At 42.2% G+C, this 16,007-nt stretch overlaps 1 protein-coding gene across 3 annotated transcripts in view; it reads right to left on the reverse strand.

Moving 5' to 3' along the window:
* Positions 1-6,196: 6,196 nt before the first annotated feature.
* The window catches only part of Syt1 (synaptotagmin 1), a 585,526-nt gene continuing 575,715 nt past the window's right edge, over positions 6,197-16,007 (reverse strand). For all 3 annotated transcript variants that reach the window (XM_055626131.1, XM_055626132.1, XM_055626130.1), the window contains 2 exons: positions 12,205-12,338; positions 6,197-8,317 (listed from right to left, as the gene is read on the reverse strand). In XM_055626131.1, coding sequence (XP_055482106.1) covers positions 8,111-8,317; positions 12,205-12,338 — 341 coding nt within the window. In that variant the 3' untranslated portion in view covers positions 6,197-8,110. The remainder of the gene's footprint in view (positions 8,318-12,204; positions 12,339-16,007) is intronic.

Below are 16,007 nucleotides of genomic sequence, written 5' to 3' on the forward strand. Positions count from 1 at the left end.
GTATTAGGATCAGAACTGCTTTAAAGGTGGCTGTGTTGAACTTGTTTGTAAAAACAAAGTTGTTAGGTGCTGCATACAGTTGTTTGTTTGATCCTCTGTCCTACTAAGCTTATCTAATGGCAAATTCAGTTGTAATATTTTTACTTATGAATTCAGAAATCTAAGATGATGCTTTTGTCTCAGTGTTTTCCCAAAAGCTTCTGTTACAAACACACAGCAGGTGATCGATTTTCCTGTCAATAAATACAGGCGAATGAATATTTTCAGTAACTCTAAGGTTGAATGCACTTCTTTTTTTTTTTTTCCCAACTTTTTCTTTTATTATTATTATCAGTTATTTCAATTTATTCACTTTGTATCCTGGATGTGGCCCCTTCCCTTGTCTCCTCCCAATCCCACCCTCCCTTCATCTTCTTCCCCTATGCCCCTCCCCTTGTCCACTGTTAGGGGAGGTCCTCCTCTTTTTCTATTTGAGCCTAGTCTATCAGGTCTCATCAGGATTGGTGAATGCACTTTTTGTTGCAGGATATTTGATCCTGCTGTGAACTGTAAAAACCTATTTATTGTTTGGTGTGGCTCAACCCTAACACACACACACATACACCTTTAACCCAAGAGCTTTCTGTTTACTGTAACCAAGTCCCTGTGGTGTGGTTCAGCCCTAGCACACACCTTTAATCTAAACACTAAGTAAAGTTAACCCCAGGTCAAGAGGCAGAACAAGAAACCAGCTGACATGGATGAAACAGAAAGGAAGAACACTGAGAAAAGGCTATTTAAGATGAAAGAGCTTTTTCATTTTTTTGGCTTTTTGCTTTTTGCTTCTGAGACATGAGCTGAGTAGGAAGGTCAGCTGGGTGCTTTCTCTGCCTCTCTGAGCCAGCAAGTTTTCACCCCTGAATCTGACTCCTGAATCTTTGGCAAAATTGACTGGGATTTTTTTTTTTTTTTTTTTTTTTGGTTGTTGTTGTTTTTTGAAACAGGGTTTCTCTGTGTAACAGCTCTGGCTGTTATGAAACTCACTCTGTAGACCAGGCTGCCCTTGAACTCACAGAGATCCACCTATCTCTGCCTCCAAAGTGCTGGGATCAAAGGTGTGTGCCACCTGGAACATACTTTTAAGTTTTTCTTTCTATTTTCTCTCAGTCAAAATGAAGAATAAGCAGGATGCTGCCTCACCTTCGTTTGTGCTGCATTATACCAGGGGTGGAGAAACTGGGGTTTATTTCTTTTGTTTGCCTTTCCTATTTTTTTTTTTTTTTTTTTTTTTTTTTTTTGTTAACATTACATTTTTCTTCTGCTCAGGAGCATACCTTACCCCACCCCCAAGCCTATTTGTCTAGAGATATGACCTAGATTTTGGCAAAGCAAATTCTGTATCCCTTGGCCATGGTGTTTATTTTCAGACGTGTGTCCTAGACATGCAAGTGAGTTATGGGAAGTTTGATGATACTGTGAAAGAAGTGCCCTCTGCTAGGGTTTTTTGGGGAAAGGGGAGAGAAAAGAGAAGGGATGGGAACCCTGACTGTAAATCCAGTTTTTCCTGATGGATCTACTCTAATCTTCCAAGTTAAGTAAACCAAGAGTCAGTCTTCCTCCTCCCTCCCTCCCTCCCTGTTTCTCCCTCCCTCTCCCTCCCTCTCCCTCCTTACTCCCTCTCTTCTTTCTTCCCTCTTCCTCTGTCTTCCACCCTCTTCCTGCCTCCCTTTCCCTCTCCCTTTTCTCCTCTTCTCTCTCCTTCCTCTCTCTCTCTCTCTCTCTCTCTCTCTCTCTCTTTTAATTTTTGCCTTTATTTCCTTAAGCCAGCTTCAATTGGATTTTCTTTCCCCATTTGCCATCCAAACCATTTTACCAAAAGCACCTAGACTGGACTGTGCTCTTTCTAGTCACGGGAAGTGTGGGCCTGAAGAGATAAAGAGGATAATGGAAAAGGAAGTGAGTGTCCATTTACTCTCTGGCAAATGCTTTTTAACCTTGCAGGAGGCCTGGCAGATGCAAGTATATTGTGCACAGGAGAAAGGCTTAGATGGTAAATTGCTATTCTCTTTAAGGAAAAAGGGAGAATGTGGGAACTATTCAGATGAGCCCACACTGGTGGGGGTGAGGGGTAAGGGAATCAAGGGAGCTGAAGCAGGGGTTCTTAAAGGCAGGTAATGTGTCTCCATGCCCAGGTTACATAAGTCATCAGGAGGCTCAGACCAGCAGGTATAAATATAAACTTCTGGTCTCTTCCTATGGCTTGTTCTGAATAATTAGTACCTGGCGTGCTTTGCAAATGTTCTTAATACATGTAGTACCACGGTATCGCTCACTGATATTTTTCTGTTTTGTTTTTGTTTGTTTGTTTGTTTGTTTGTTTTGTTTTGTAACTTGGTTGCCGGCTGACTGTTTAATAGTCAAATTTTGTGTGGAGCTTGTCAGTTACTAATAAATAAATATGAAAATAAATTAAAAAATATGGGTATGGGTACCACAGGTGTGCTCCAGGGAGAGCAGGCCCGCAATCGTGGTTGGAGTCTGGAGGGGTAAGTTCTCTGCATGACAGAGGGGGAGGGATGCAGTTACTGGGCACCCACCTTGTCGGAGGGAGTATTTTGTGGGAACACATGAATCATCTTAAGAGGGGGAAAACCACGAACTGTATCTGGGGATGGCCCAAGGCTTTTGTTCTCAGTCCTCATTCTATCTGGGCTCTACAGGACACTTGGGATGTGGCCTTAGCTTTTGATGACTTTTTCCCAGCATCCCTTGCCAACTGGGGATGAGTTCCTACCAATGGGTCCCCCACATTGATTGAGTTAGAGGTAGGAGGGAAAGAGACAGAATTCTTTCCTGGCTCCTGGGACAGTCCCTGAGAAGAGCCATCTGGCCTTTCAAGAGCCTCCTGTGGAGGCTCCCTTTTTTGTTACCTGCCCTCCTCTGGACTAGTCTGTGTGACAATGTCATGAAGCCCTCAGGCCACCTTCCCCTAGGTTCCAGACCCTCGACAGACACTAAATCCTCTTCACCTTAAAGGTGGTATCTAATAATCTCGGGGGAGGGGGAAGGTGAGGGCATCTATGTGTTTTTTCAGCACTCCCCAGGTGACGCGTTCCCAATATTAAATGCACTTTTGAAATGTCTGAAGCGTTTTTTTGTTTTGTTTTGTTTTGTTTTGTTTTGTTTTCTGACTAAAATATCTAAGAAGTGTCCTGTGTTTGCTTTAGACCTAGGGACCCTTTGGAAAAGCAAAAATTGAGAAAAGCCTGGGTGATTATTTGTTGCAGTTGGTAATTCATTAGGAAATATTCTTTCCATAGATCTGGATCTAATTTTGAGAGGTTTTCAGGAAACAAAGCCTCCTTCGGTGATAGCCCAGCAGTTGTACTCACCATGCCGGGCGATGACATTTTGTTTCTAACCTGCCCTTCCTTGAGATTCTTTTCCCAATTTAAATTGAGAAGCCTTTGCTGACTGCCGCCTCACAGTGCTCAGTAATTATGTGGTCTTTCCCTAGGCGGTTTAAGCAATTCATGCTTGGTCCCTGTCCTCATGTGGAGTGACTAATAGAGCTGATTACAGGAAGTGTGATGGAGCTGGCCAGCGGAGAATTTTATCATAAAAATGAATTTGTCAAATAATGACAATCTGGCAGACATCTTGCCCACGCTCTGGCTTAGGTGACTCCTACCAGATCCTTCAGGATTTCTTTGTTGCTTTGGTTTCTCTAGGAACTTCCAATGATCTCTCCTATTGGAGGCCTTGTAGTATGAGTCCCCCGGGATGGAGTATACAGTATACCCTGGACTGTGGAGTTGAGTTTGGAGTTCCTGAATCAACCATGTGGGCTACTCACTGAACTCAAGTGAGGAAGCTATTAGTAGCAGAGGGAAAGAGCAAACTGTCAGCAGGCAACAGCTGAGAAGCTGCAGGATAGTCCCTTGGTGCTGAAAAGGCACTAAGATGGCAAACCACAACATGTGCTGTGAGTGAAAGTTCTTGGGTCAGAAGTGCTTACTTTTGTGTATTTGTGATAAGGCCAGAGGTCATCCCTCAGGTGTGTCCACCTTCTTTTTGGAGACAGTCTCTTACTGGCCCGAGGCTAGCCAATTTAACTATGCTTGCTGGCCAAAGAGTTCCAAGGACCTGCCTGCCATTGTCTCCCCTGCTCTGTGGAATTATAAGACTCTACCACTACAGCTGGCTTTTTTCATGGGTTTTGAGATTGAACTAGGTGTTTATGCTTTTTTCTTTTAACTGTTTTTTTTTTTTTTTTAAGTCGGGTGGTGGTAGTACATATACCCTGGACTGTGGAGTTGAGTTTGGAGTTCCTGAATCAACCATGTGGGCTACTCACTGAACTCAAGTGGGAAAGCTGTTAGTAGCAGAGGGAAAGAGCAAACTGTCAGCAGGCAACACCTGAGAAGCCTTTAAATTCAGCACTCAGAGACACAGGCGGGCGAGTTTGAGGCCAGCACGGTCTACAGAGCAAGTTCCAGGTCTGTATATGTGCATGTATGTACATATGTATGTATGTCTGTATGTGCCACAGCACTCAGGTGTAAGACAACTACGTGGTGCTGGCTCTTTTCTTTCTATGGCTTCTGGGGATCAAACGCAGGTTATCAGGCTTTTATGGCAACTGCCTCTTCCCATTGATCTGTCTTATTGGTCTCACACTCTCATGGTTTCACGGTGAGTACTCTACAGCCTCCAAGGTGCTTACTTTTGAGTATACATATCATAATGCAGTGTACATGAGTCTGAGGCCGGGTTCCAGCGTCTAGTAAAGAATGGTACATAGTAAATGCCATGCTGCTGTTGACTGAATGTAGGAAAGCCATTCATTTCCTTCTAATCATTTTAGCAGCCATGGACTTTAATATTCATTCTGTCCTCTAAAGACGCACTTAAAACAATTTGATTTTGGTTTCATTCTAGGGAAAGTGTATGTTAGTTTGGCATTGAAGTGAAATCCCTCAAAAACACATTTTAGGCAAACTGAAAAGTTTTAAGCTATGCTAAGGGGGTTTGCAATTGGCACAGAGAAACACAGGTGAGGGATATTGGACAGATGCCCTCTGGGCATTGTCCCTCTGAAGCTGCTGTGTTGTCCCAGACATGACTTTAAGGCTGGCATTTAGCACAAGCTTTCTTTTAGCTGCCTCTGTTTCTGGCCATCCACAAGGTCAATGCATCCTCTACTAAAGCCCAAGTCAGTTAACAAAAAGAGTTGAAAGACAGCAACGATCAACAGGAAATAAAACATTTTTATTGAGTATCCATGTAATATGTTAAGTCATTTTTAACAACAACCGGAAAACTACCATGGGAGTCACTACACAAAGTGAAACAAAATTTAAACCACTTATCAAAAAAATGAAGGGAAAACACAGCTAAAGGAGTTGGCTCGCGGGCCACGAGCCTTATGGCAGAAGAAAACACCCCAACATTTCTACAAGACACAGAGAAAACCCACACATAGAAACACTCAAGCAGGCAGTAAATATACACAAAGGCAACTAGGATCTTTCTAGGGCATCAGCTTCTAAAACTTTACACAGCATTGTCAGAAAGGTATGTGTGGCTTATCAGAGGATGAATCTTGGTTCTAAAGCAGGTCCAGTCACCGGCTCATGAGAGATGACATAGTACCAACTAAATCTATGGTGACAATCCCACGTTGGCAGTGTTGCAAGGGAATGTGCTAATAGTACTGTGATGCAGGAAATAATGTCCCTCCAGCAGCTGGGAGCTGCTTCCTTGGACATGTTGTTCCATTATGTACAACTTAAATCAGGAGATGGAGAAATTAAATGTCAGTGTCTGGTATTTAAGGTGTTTTTAAAAGTCAACTCCTTCTGTTTGGTAGGACTTAGTCCCTTAAATAGGAAAGCACCTCATTTGAGTCTTCTGCTTAAACTGCTGTTTAATCTCATTTATGAGTGTGCATTTCCTATCATCATTTTTAATTTTTAAAAAGTGCTGTTCATCCACAAGAAAGGATGTTCTCCTTGTCCTGTGTGGCTGTCCTACTTCTAAAGACTTTGCTGTGATGGAATGAAAGGCAGAGGGTTTGCCTCTTCTCTGATGAGGAAAGTATCATAACCAGGATTTGGATCCTGTGTTGTGCTGTCTGGGAGGAGGAACAGATGACTCTGTTTAAAATCTACCGACAGCCCTTTCTGGGATTCTCTTGAGTTTTGTCCGAAACATGGAGCTAAATCCTAAAGATCGCACGTGAAGGCATGCTTAGCATTCCTCCATCTTGTTTTGCTATATTATGTGCAGACAGTCTCTCACATCAGAGCGTTGCTGTTCTCTGTGGCCTGCTGGTGAAATCGGGTGGCAATGTCAAGTGGGAGAAGAGACTAGAAGCGGGGTTCGGTAGCAGGCCCACCTTCCTGAAGTGGCTGACTACCGGGGTGGAACAGACGTGGACTGGTGCACAGTGTTGACAAAATGCTGTGTTTTCTTCCCACCCCCTGCTCAATGTATCTTTCTGTCCTATGCATAGCTGTTCAGTTCTGAATTGGTCCTTAGTAACGAGAACTGTTTGTGCTACACACACGTTGGGCAGTGCAGTAAGAGGGAATGGCAGTATTGTTACAATATCACTAGGGAATAAGTTGAGTGCTATCCACTGAGGAAACTACGTGTCTAAGCACACAGGGCAGTCACAGTGTTACACAGAGCAGTCCTTAAGACTTGTATGGAATGACTAGTAGCGTCGTAATAGTGCCATTTGCTACGGAATAACATTGAAAACATTTAAAAACTCCTCCTAAGTCAAGCATCTAGTGTACATAAGAGGTTGCTTCAGTTTGCTAGAACTTGTTCTTGGTTTCACCTTTGTTTAAAGGACAAATTAAAACTTAAGTAAAAAGAGCGTATAAAAAGATCACTAGCTGTCTGTTTTGGCTTAATCGAAGTGCATTCAGAACTATGGCTAATTATTTGTATTTTTCATCTTTTGATGGGATTTACAATACTGTCTGTTTACCACAAAGTAATTTTGTGTAATAAGCACAGATTGCTGTGTTAAAAATATTCTGCATTCCCTCTAATCTGGTTTTGTATAATAAAATATTTTGTTACAAAGTCTCACGCGCATACCTTTGGAATCATTACTGGTGTGAAATCTGGATCAGAATTCACAGGTTGCACGCTTTATATAAATGTGATAATGGAGAGCTATTTCCTCTTTAAATATCAGGCAGTATTTCAGAAATGCTGACTTCTCTCAGCTTCTCCTCCCCCACCCTAACCCCAAACAAAGGCATGCACCACACATAACACACGTGCACACTTTCACACTTGCTCACACACTCACAGAGAACACCATTGTGATGCTGTGCTAGATGCAGTTGTATGAACTCACTGACTCCAATTCATCGCTTTCTTGAGTGTAAGAGTGAAGCCATGACGTTAGCTTTGCAGATATGTACAGACAGATGCTATTCTGGTTTGTGGCTTTGCTTCCTTGAGGTCAGCCTAGATGCTGCTCAGGTCGTGCTATTTGACTGTGAAAGAATTCTACAAAATGGGGTTTGCCCACCAAGGATGTAGTGTGAACGAATCTTGGTACTCAAATAATTGAATAGAAAGCTCAGGTTTAAGTTGTCCTTTAAGATGTCAGTTTAACTGTACTAGTGCCTTTCAAATTGATATTTTTGCTGGAATGCAGACGATACTATATTTCCCATATAATATATTATCAGCTCTCCTATATCTCAGTCAATTTACATAGTTTAAAATAGAACATCTTATTAAAAACATCTAGATATACACAGATTAGGAAACGCTTACAACATACAAATACACAAACTAGAAATAAATCTTTAGCATACTGGTATATACAACAGTGTGATACAATACATAATTTCAGTCATGCTCTATCTACACATCATATTGCTTAAAAGAAGAGTAGATTTGGAGGGCAGTGGTATGATGAAGGGCATAGGGTATCTCTACACTTAAATCTGTGCAAATTAAAACAGGATCTGAAGTACCACTGAATCGTATTAGGAATGCATGGCTGGAAACTGAAAGGACCCATATGACTGAGGTATTTACAGATACTGGCTAAAGAGCACTATGTGGACAAATGCAGAAAGGCTTCTTTTTCCCTTTACTTCTTGACAGCCAGCATGGCATCAACCTCTTCCTCCACCTGGAGAGTGTGCCACTGGGCGATGGGTCGCCGGGGGTTGGCCAGCATGTCTGACCAGTGTCGCAGCTCCGCGCCGGTGCTGTTGTAGCCCACAAAGACTTTGCCGATGGCATCATTCTTGCCAATCTTGTCATAGTCCAAAACAGTTACCACCACTTGCACTTTCTGAAAGAGGACACAAAAATGCACACACATCAGCCAGTCCTACAGAGAGAGCTCTTGGGATACACAAGAGTTTCCATGGGAAGCCAAGGAATGAGAACAAAGAATCCATTCTTAACCACCAAGATGAAGCTCAAAGTGCTTGACTACTCTGGAAGCTTCAGCCCAGTTTATTTATTTTTTTTAAATTTTTATTTGTTTAATATTAGTTACAGTTTGTTAACTCTGTATCCCAGCTGTATCCCGCTCCCTCTTTCCCTCCCAATCCCACCCTCCCACCCTCATCTCCTCCCTGTCCCTTTCCAAGTTCACTGATAAGGGAGAACCTCCTCCCCTTCCATCTGATACTGGTTTATCAGGTGTCTTCAGGACTGGCTGCAAAGTCCTTTTTTGTTGCCTAGCAAGGCTACTTTTCCCTGGGGAGGGGGGAGGTCAAAGAGCTCGCCATCGAGTTCATGTCAGAAACAGTCCCTGTTCCCCTTATTAGGTTACCCACTTGGATACTGAGCTACCAAGGGCTACATCTGAGCAGGGGCTCTAGGTTGCATCCATACATGGTCCTTGTTTGGAGAAACAGTCTCATAAAAGACCCCTGTGCCCAGATATATTTGGTCCTTTTGGAACTCCTGTCCTCTCCAGGTCATATTAACCCCCCCCCCCTTTTTTTGGTTCCCTGCATTCTGCCGGAGTCTTAATATCTGTTTTGATACACTTTCAGCCCAGTTTTTATTGCTCTGTCTCTACATATTTGTGGCCGTCACTACCTTCATGATCGTCATCGTCATCGTATTACTTTTTGTTGGGGTGGGGTTTGTGTCTCATGTTCTTCATACTGGCTTCAAGCTCACTATGTAGCTGAGGATGACCTTGAATTCCTGATCCTCTAGTTTCTATCTCACAAGTGTTGAGATTACAGGTGTGTATCATCATGCCTGGTCATCACCTTAATGTATACATTAATTTATATTATATAACTTTACAGGAGAAATAATTCAGTGATTTCTCTCGAGAGATCCTATTAGTATTTCTGTTGTACAGATACAGACACTGGAGGCTCACAAAAGTTTTACAGCCTGTCTGAGATCACACAAGGAATGGTTGAGTTGGTTTCTAGACTCTATGCTGTTACCTACCGCGCCAAACTACCTATGGAAAGTTGTGACATTGCCTTATGTGTTTCATCTATGCGTGTTCTGGCATTAGGACTTAGGCCATTCTCTTTTGCTGATGGCTGCTGTTGCTGTTAAAACTTTCTGAGTAATCATGAATTACGATCTCATTTCAAGAGGTGACAGCCAGCACTTTATGTAAAACTAAAAGGATTTGACCAAATCATATAACTGTGACCATAAAGTATAGCAATATCGTAAAAATCCTTTAAAAAGGCAATAACTAAATAAAATATGCTTTTTCTTGAGTATGATTTCTTTAATGAGTACTAATTAGTAACTACTATGTATCTGGCATTGATATTAAATGGGTGTTACCTTAAGACATGAATTGTTTTTCTGGGATTCCATCAGATTGTGAGGGTTTATTTAATAGCTCCCTCTCTTGGACTGACTGAATTAATAAAGGCAAAATCATATTATTATAGTATAAAAGATACACTCTCTAAAGAATGTCTCAATTTTACTTCCTAAGTAATGGATTTGATTACTCAGAATATGTGATGGCCCTGATTTAGACACTGGACATAGAAATAAAATATTAAATAAAGTAGCTCTATCGATTTGTAGCCAGCATCAAAGAGAAGAATATAATGATGAAAGCAAAGCGTAGGTGGATTTTGATTCTGAGAACTGAGCTGCTCTGTCAGCGTGTTGAGAGATATCATTGAGGTACATCATTGGAACAGCAAAAAAACAATTACTTCTTTTTAAAGAAGTCATTTCCTTATTACATTTATTTATTCCGTGTGTGTGTGTGTGTGTGTCTGTGCACGTGTGTGCAGGCATGTGTGGCATGGCATGCATGTGGAGATCAGAGGACGACTTGCAAAAGTCGATTCTCTCCTACCACACGGGTCCTGAGCATCAAGCCCAGATCACGATGATTGGCAGCAAGTGTCTTTACCCACTTAGCCATCTCACAGGCCCAGCAATCATTTCTGAAGGTGGAATTTACAATGCAGAAATGTAGTACTATCTTCTGTGTGCAGCCTTGCTAGGCTGGGGATATGGCTTAGTGGTAGTTGGTTCATCCCCTGTACCACAAATAAATAAAATAAGTAAATGACCTTTTTACTAGGTAGTGTTTGGGAGCAAGGGCAAGATGGTATTTGTGACTTTGATTCTCAGATCTTGTCCCAAGCAAATGTGCCATGATGCAATCATTGTGCCTCCATAATGATTGCACATTATGTGCAAACATTATGGACTTTTCAGAGTTAGGACAAACTTGATCATGTTACTGAGGAGGGGATAAATTGGGGTGCCCATTGGATTTGTTTTGCAGCTGCCTCCCTCTTTTCTTTCGGCACTTTTTGATGAAGGTGGTGAAGACATTTTTCAAATGCTTTTTGAAATTAGCATAATTTGCTTCCTTCACAAATGTTTCAGGGGGATTGATATAGATTGAAGACAGGCACATACTCTTACAATCTCACCCTAAGAGAACACTAAACCCCTCTGTTAGCAGGCAAAACACTATACTCTTCAGGGCAGAGGTTCTCAACCTGTGGATTAACACTCCTTTGGGAGTCGAATGACCCTTTCACAGGGGTCACATATCAGATATCCTGCATATTAGGTATTTACCTTATGATTCATAAAAATTGCAGTTATGAAGTAGCAACCAAAATAATTTTATGGTTGGGGGTCACCACAACATGAGGAGCTGTATTAGGAAGGTTAAGGTTAAGAACCAGTGCTTTAGGCAAATACTGGGAAAACAGCATTCTGGGAGAGGGAGAGAGAGAGAGAGAGAGAGAGAGAGAGAGAGAGAGAGAAGGCAGCATGCAGCCACTGGGTGCTTCCTATTTCCAAATCCAATCTGCTTCATGTCAGTTTCAGGTCCTCTCACCTCTAAAATGCTACCCCATATCGCATATTTTATTTTCTTTTTAATATGCCTCCCTTTCAGTATATTTCTACTGTCTGAATTTCATAGGTAAAATGTATTTTTATTAGTATGGGATTATAGTCCAAAGAAATAAGTTTATAAGAAGATTTATTTATTTATTTATTTATTTATTTTTTACCTCACCTTTGTATTGTTTTATGGAATTAAAGAACAAAATGCCAGGGAGTGTTAGTTTTTGTAGGAATAAGGTCTTAGAACTCAAAAAAGTTTACTGAGCAGATATTGCAAAATAAATTATGGTAGAAAACTGATGTTTTAAGGATTTGCCAGGTCTGAAGTCCTCCCAGGTTTAGACTACTGATCAAGCAGTGACTGAGGACAGGGAAACGGTACCATTTACTTATCTAACAGATGTTGAAAATAAGTAAGTACGTACAATTTCCTACATGTGAAAGTGGGTATGAGCTAGCTTATGTAAACACCACGGGCAATGCCAGAAGGTGGGATCCTGATTATTTTTGCTCTGTAGAAGCATAGTGCTTTTTGTAGCCTGGGAGTACACAGGCACGTTCACTCTCTCTTGGCTTTTGGGTTCCATAGACAAATTTATTGACGTAGCAAAGTGGTTCTGTTGCTTTTCTGTTTTCTACCTTATTTCTGCTCAGCAGAAGGCAGCTAGCTGTTGCAGCTAATGAATCAGCACCTCACAGGCTGTGTATCTTACTATGCCCCGGTTGGTGGAGCTCAGGCATCGCACGTCCTTGGGCCAGTTCTAATGAAGGCACGGGCACTGATGCCTCGCAGGGTCTACTCTTGTCCTTCATGTGATCTGAAGGCATGAGACTGAGCGGAAGGACAAACTCTACCTGGATTTGCTCGAAGGGAACTTCAAAGCTGAAGGACTCATTGTAGTAGGGGTTAAGCGTGTTCTTCTTAATTGTTGTCTTTTTCTTCTTCAGCCTCTTGCCATTCTGCATCAGGTGAATCTTCACATAAGGATCTGAAAAGCAAGTACAGGAACATTAGGACATGTGTTTTATTTTAGCTAGAATGTTTTATTACAGTTTGCTTTTTTTTTTTTTAACAGTGTTCTGCCTGCAGGCCAGAAGAGGGCACCAGATCTAACTGTAGATGGTTATAAGCCACCATGTGGTTGCTTGGAATTGAACTCAAGACCTTTGGAAGAACAGCCAATGTTCTTAACCTCTGGGCCACCTCTCTAGCCCCTCAGTTTGCTTGATGGGGCACAAGCCTCAGTGTGCACACCCTGGGAGGTCAAAGGGCAACTCGTGGGAATCTGTTCTCTTCGTCTACCATGTGGGTCCGAGGGATCAAACTCAGGTTTGGCAGCAGGTACTTTCACTTTCTGAAGCTTCTTGCTTTTCAGAGCCACGTGTTTAGGTCTTAAATTATCTCAGGAAAGGACTGAGCCCCAACAGGTAAGTGGTTAATTAGCTTCTAGTTAATATGTTGTAAAGCATCAAGCGCCTTTTATCGAGAGGTTTTAAGTGAGCTCTGCAGCAGGCTTATTGTCATTATTGTTGTTATTGTTTGCTGAATTTCATAGTTCCATTTGGAAGGGAAGAACAGTGGTATGCTGGGAAACCAGCTCTTTGGGGGGAAATGTCTTGACACGTAGCATTTGCAGATTTCTGTGGTGTAAGAAAATGGGCTCACCATGGCCCATTTTAAGCCACAAACAGACTAACAACTGGCTTGTAAAGTCTCTGGGAATTTAGCAATTGGCTTTTGTGAGCTGTCAGAGGGCTTGGCCGTAGCATGCATGGGAAGAAAGCTTGACAGAGAGAGGACAGAGGGGCCACTTTGTTCATTTTTTTATTCACTGACGAAGAGAGCACTGGTTGAGGGTCTAAGATGTGTTTTGGGCCCTCTTATTACTGATAGGAATAGCAATGAGCACAACAGATCTTCTCTGTTTTCATGACTGGATCTCAGAAGTGTGGGGGTAATAGCTGCTAAGGTTTTAGAGAAAGGAGATTCATGTGAAATTAGAAGTTGATGAACACAGTGCAAGGGAGGAGCTGAGCCAAGATCTGACAGAAAACAGTAGCGATGGTAGAGTACGTGATAACACAGGAACAGGAGTGATCAAAATTGCTCAAAAGACCTTTCTGGGGAGAGGCTTGAATGGGAGGGCTGAGGAAGAGAAGCCCATGCTTGTTTGCACTGGAACTCTTTGTCTCAAGTGTGTGTGTGTGTGAGAGAGAGAGGGGAGAGAGAGAGAGAGAGAGAGAGAGAGAGAGAGAGAGAGAACCTTCCTAGGTTCACAATAGCTTCCTTCATACCTACAGAGGTGATGAGAAAAGGGGTGGGATGATTCTGAGCATTTTTCCTCAAGCCTCATCAGGCAAAGGTAAAGTAAGAAGCCAGTCACTAGAAAGGCAAGGCAGGAGCGACTTACAGCTTTTATTACTAATGGATGAATGACACACCTTTCACCTCCTAAGAAACCATGACGGAAGGGAAAATCTCTCTGCTGTTTTTCTTAAGCATATATAATGCAAGTTCATTATAGAAGAATTCCAGAAGGCAGTGATAAAAAGAAAAAGATTAGGATCATCTAAAATAACTACTGCTAAGCCTTTCAAATTTTCTCTCTCCTTTCAGACCTCGAGTTGGGAGAAATATTACAGGCAATCTAAAGCCCACATAGTTTTAGAAAGCTGCAGGTGGAAAGGTTGTTTTTATCTGCCCCTCTCTGTACCTCAGTAGGCAGACAGGAACTGTCTCTGTTATATTCACCATTTTATGGAAACAGTCTGGCACATGATGCAAATTCTGGGGGGTACTTGTACATGCATGCTGTGGATTTGTTATGGCACCCAGCCGCATTCTACACCCCCCCCCCTCGTCACTTCTTTGTTGTTGCTGAATGAACAAGGGGAAGGTAGTCAGGACCTCACCATGTAGATTTCTTTCTCTTAACCCTGTCTTCATCCTAGTGCCCCAAAGCCTATGAATTTGGATGTATGTAGATTAGGGACTTTGGCTTCTTTGTTTTCTCCTGGCTTCTCTACTTCCATCCTCTCCTTGCCTGCCCTGACTCCCATGCCTTCTCCACTTTCTTACTGCACTGAAGTCTTGAATTTCGATCCTGCTGCAGATAGCTCTAATCCCTCATTTATCTCTTTAGTGACTTCTCTAGGATTAAGCCTTCTTTGATTCTCAGACTCCTTGCTGAGGCCTCTAAATAGGAAAACAGCCGTGTAGTGAGTCACACCTATGCTTTCAGGACACATTTTTTTTTTTTTAAAGCAAAAATCACCTCGCCCACAAAATAGGCCCCTGTCTGATTACATTTGTTCTGTTTCAGGAGCTATTCCACAAAGCAAATCCTTGTCAGCTCTCAGTGTCTTGGTGTCTTAAAAGTCCAGGTGATGATGTCACAAGATACAATTTTATGGAAATGACACAGTACACTGTAATGCATGTTGGGGGTTGGCCTGGTGCTATGTATTCAAATGGTGATTTCAGTGCCTTGAGATCTGGTTACCACCCTGCCTTAGGCATTGTTAGTAATGTAGAACTATCTCCTGTACCTATGTGATAAGAAGAAATGTTCACCAATTATCTCCAGTTGGCTGATTGAAAGGTCTACACTTTGGCAGTGCAGAAGGTGGTAGGCATGGCTAAAGTTCAAGGACTTTGGGGACAGGAAGATCTTGGGAAAGAGACAGGTACAGGAGGAGGAAGACAGAGGAAGCCACCATCATTGGTTAATGTAGAAGCACATGCCTGATTGGCATGGATGGAGAAAATTGGCCCAAATGAAGAACATCAGCAAGTATTTGGGTATTATGGGTGCGGGGAAACCCAGATAGGAAGGATTAAAGCAGATGGGATGGGATGGGGGCTTAGAAGTGATAAGGATAGTTTAGAGGGTTAGTATCTGCAACGCCCCACATGGAATAAGGCTAGTCTAAAATCTATCAGACACAGGTGTCTGTGTCTGTGATTGATTGTGATAGCAGATTAGATAATACCACTGTAATAATTATAATATTATTAGCCGTCCCTTTAATTTAACAGCAACAAATGGGTCTTAATAATGTGGGTTTTCCTGAGTTCTGCAGCTAGACACTAGGAACATTCCTTGGAGGTCTGGAAACATGTAAATACTGTGGGGAATTATACAAGTACTGTAACTGAGCTACCCCACCCCCAGGCACTCTGTGTCCCTGTGGCTTGTGGATTCCTCCAGTTCCCAGCAGCAAGTACCCATGGACATCTTTCTCATCTGAAATCTGACAACCTTTCTTCAACAGCATCTAATAATCCCTGCTGCCACCCAAATAGGCACAGGACAGAGAGCTATGGCATGCCTTTCATTTGTTTAATTTGCATTTTAAAATACTAGCCTATTTTGGTTAAAACTTTGGATTAAAAAAAAAAAAGACCTTTTTGTCTGATCTCTAATTTCTAACATCTCTGGCTGCCACTTAAACAAAAAAAGAGACTGGGGACCAGCATCAGGAAAACCTGATGACTTGAATCCTCTTCCCACAACCCACAGGAAGAGAAAAGGAGAGAAGTTGTCCTCTGATCTTCACATGTGCTTCATGGTGAGTACAGGTGTGCCTGTACTCACACGTGCATAACACACACACACACACACACACACACACACACACACACACACACACACACA

This window comes from Psammomys obesus, unplaced genomic scaffold (assembly GCF_907164565.1).
Source record: "Psammomys obesus unplaced genomic scaffold, mPsaObe1.curated_primary_1811, whole genome shotgun sequence".
In the NCBI taxonomy this organism is placed as follows: Eukaryota; Metazoa; Chordata; class Mammalia; order Rodentia; family Muridae; genus Psammomys; species Psammomys obesus.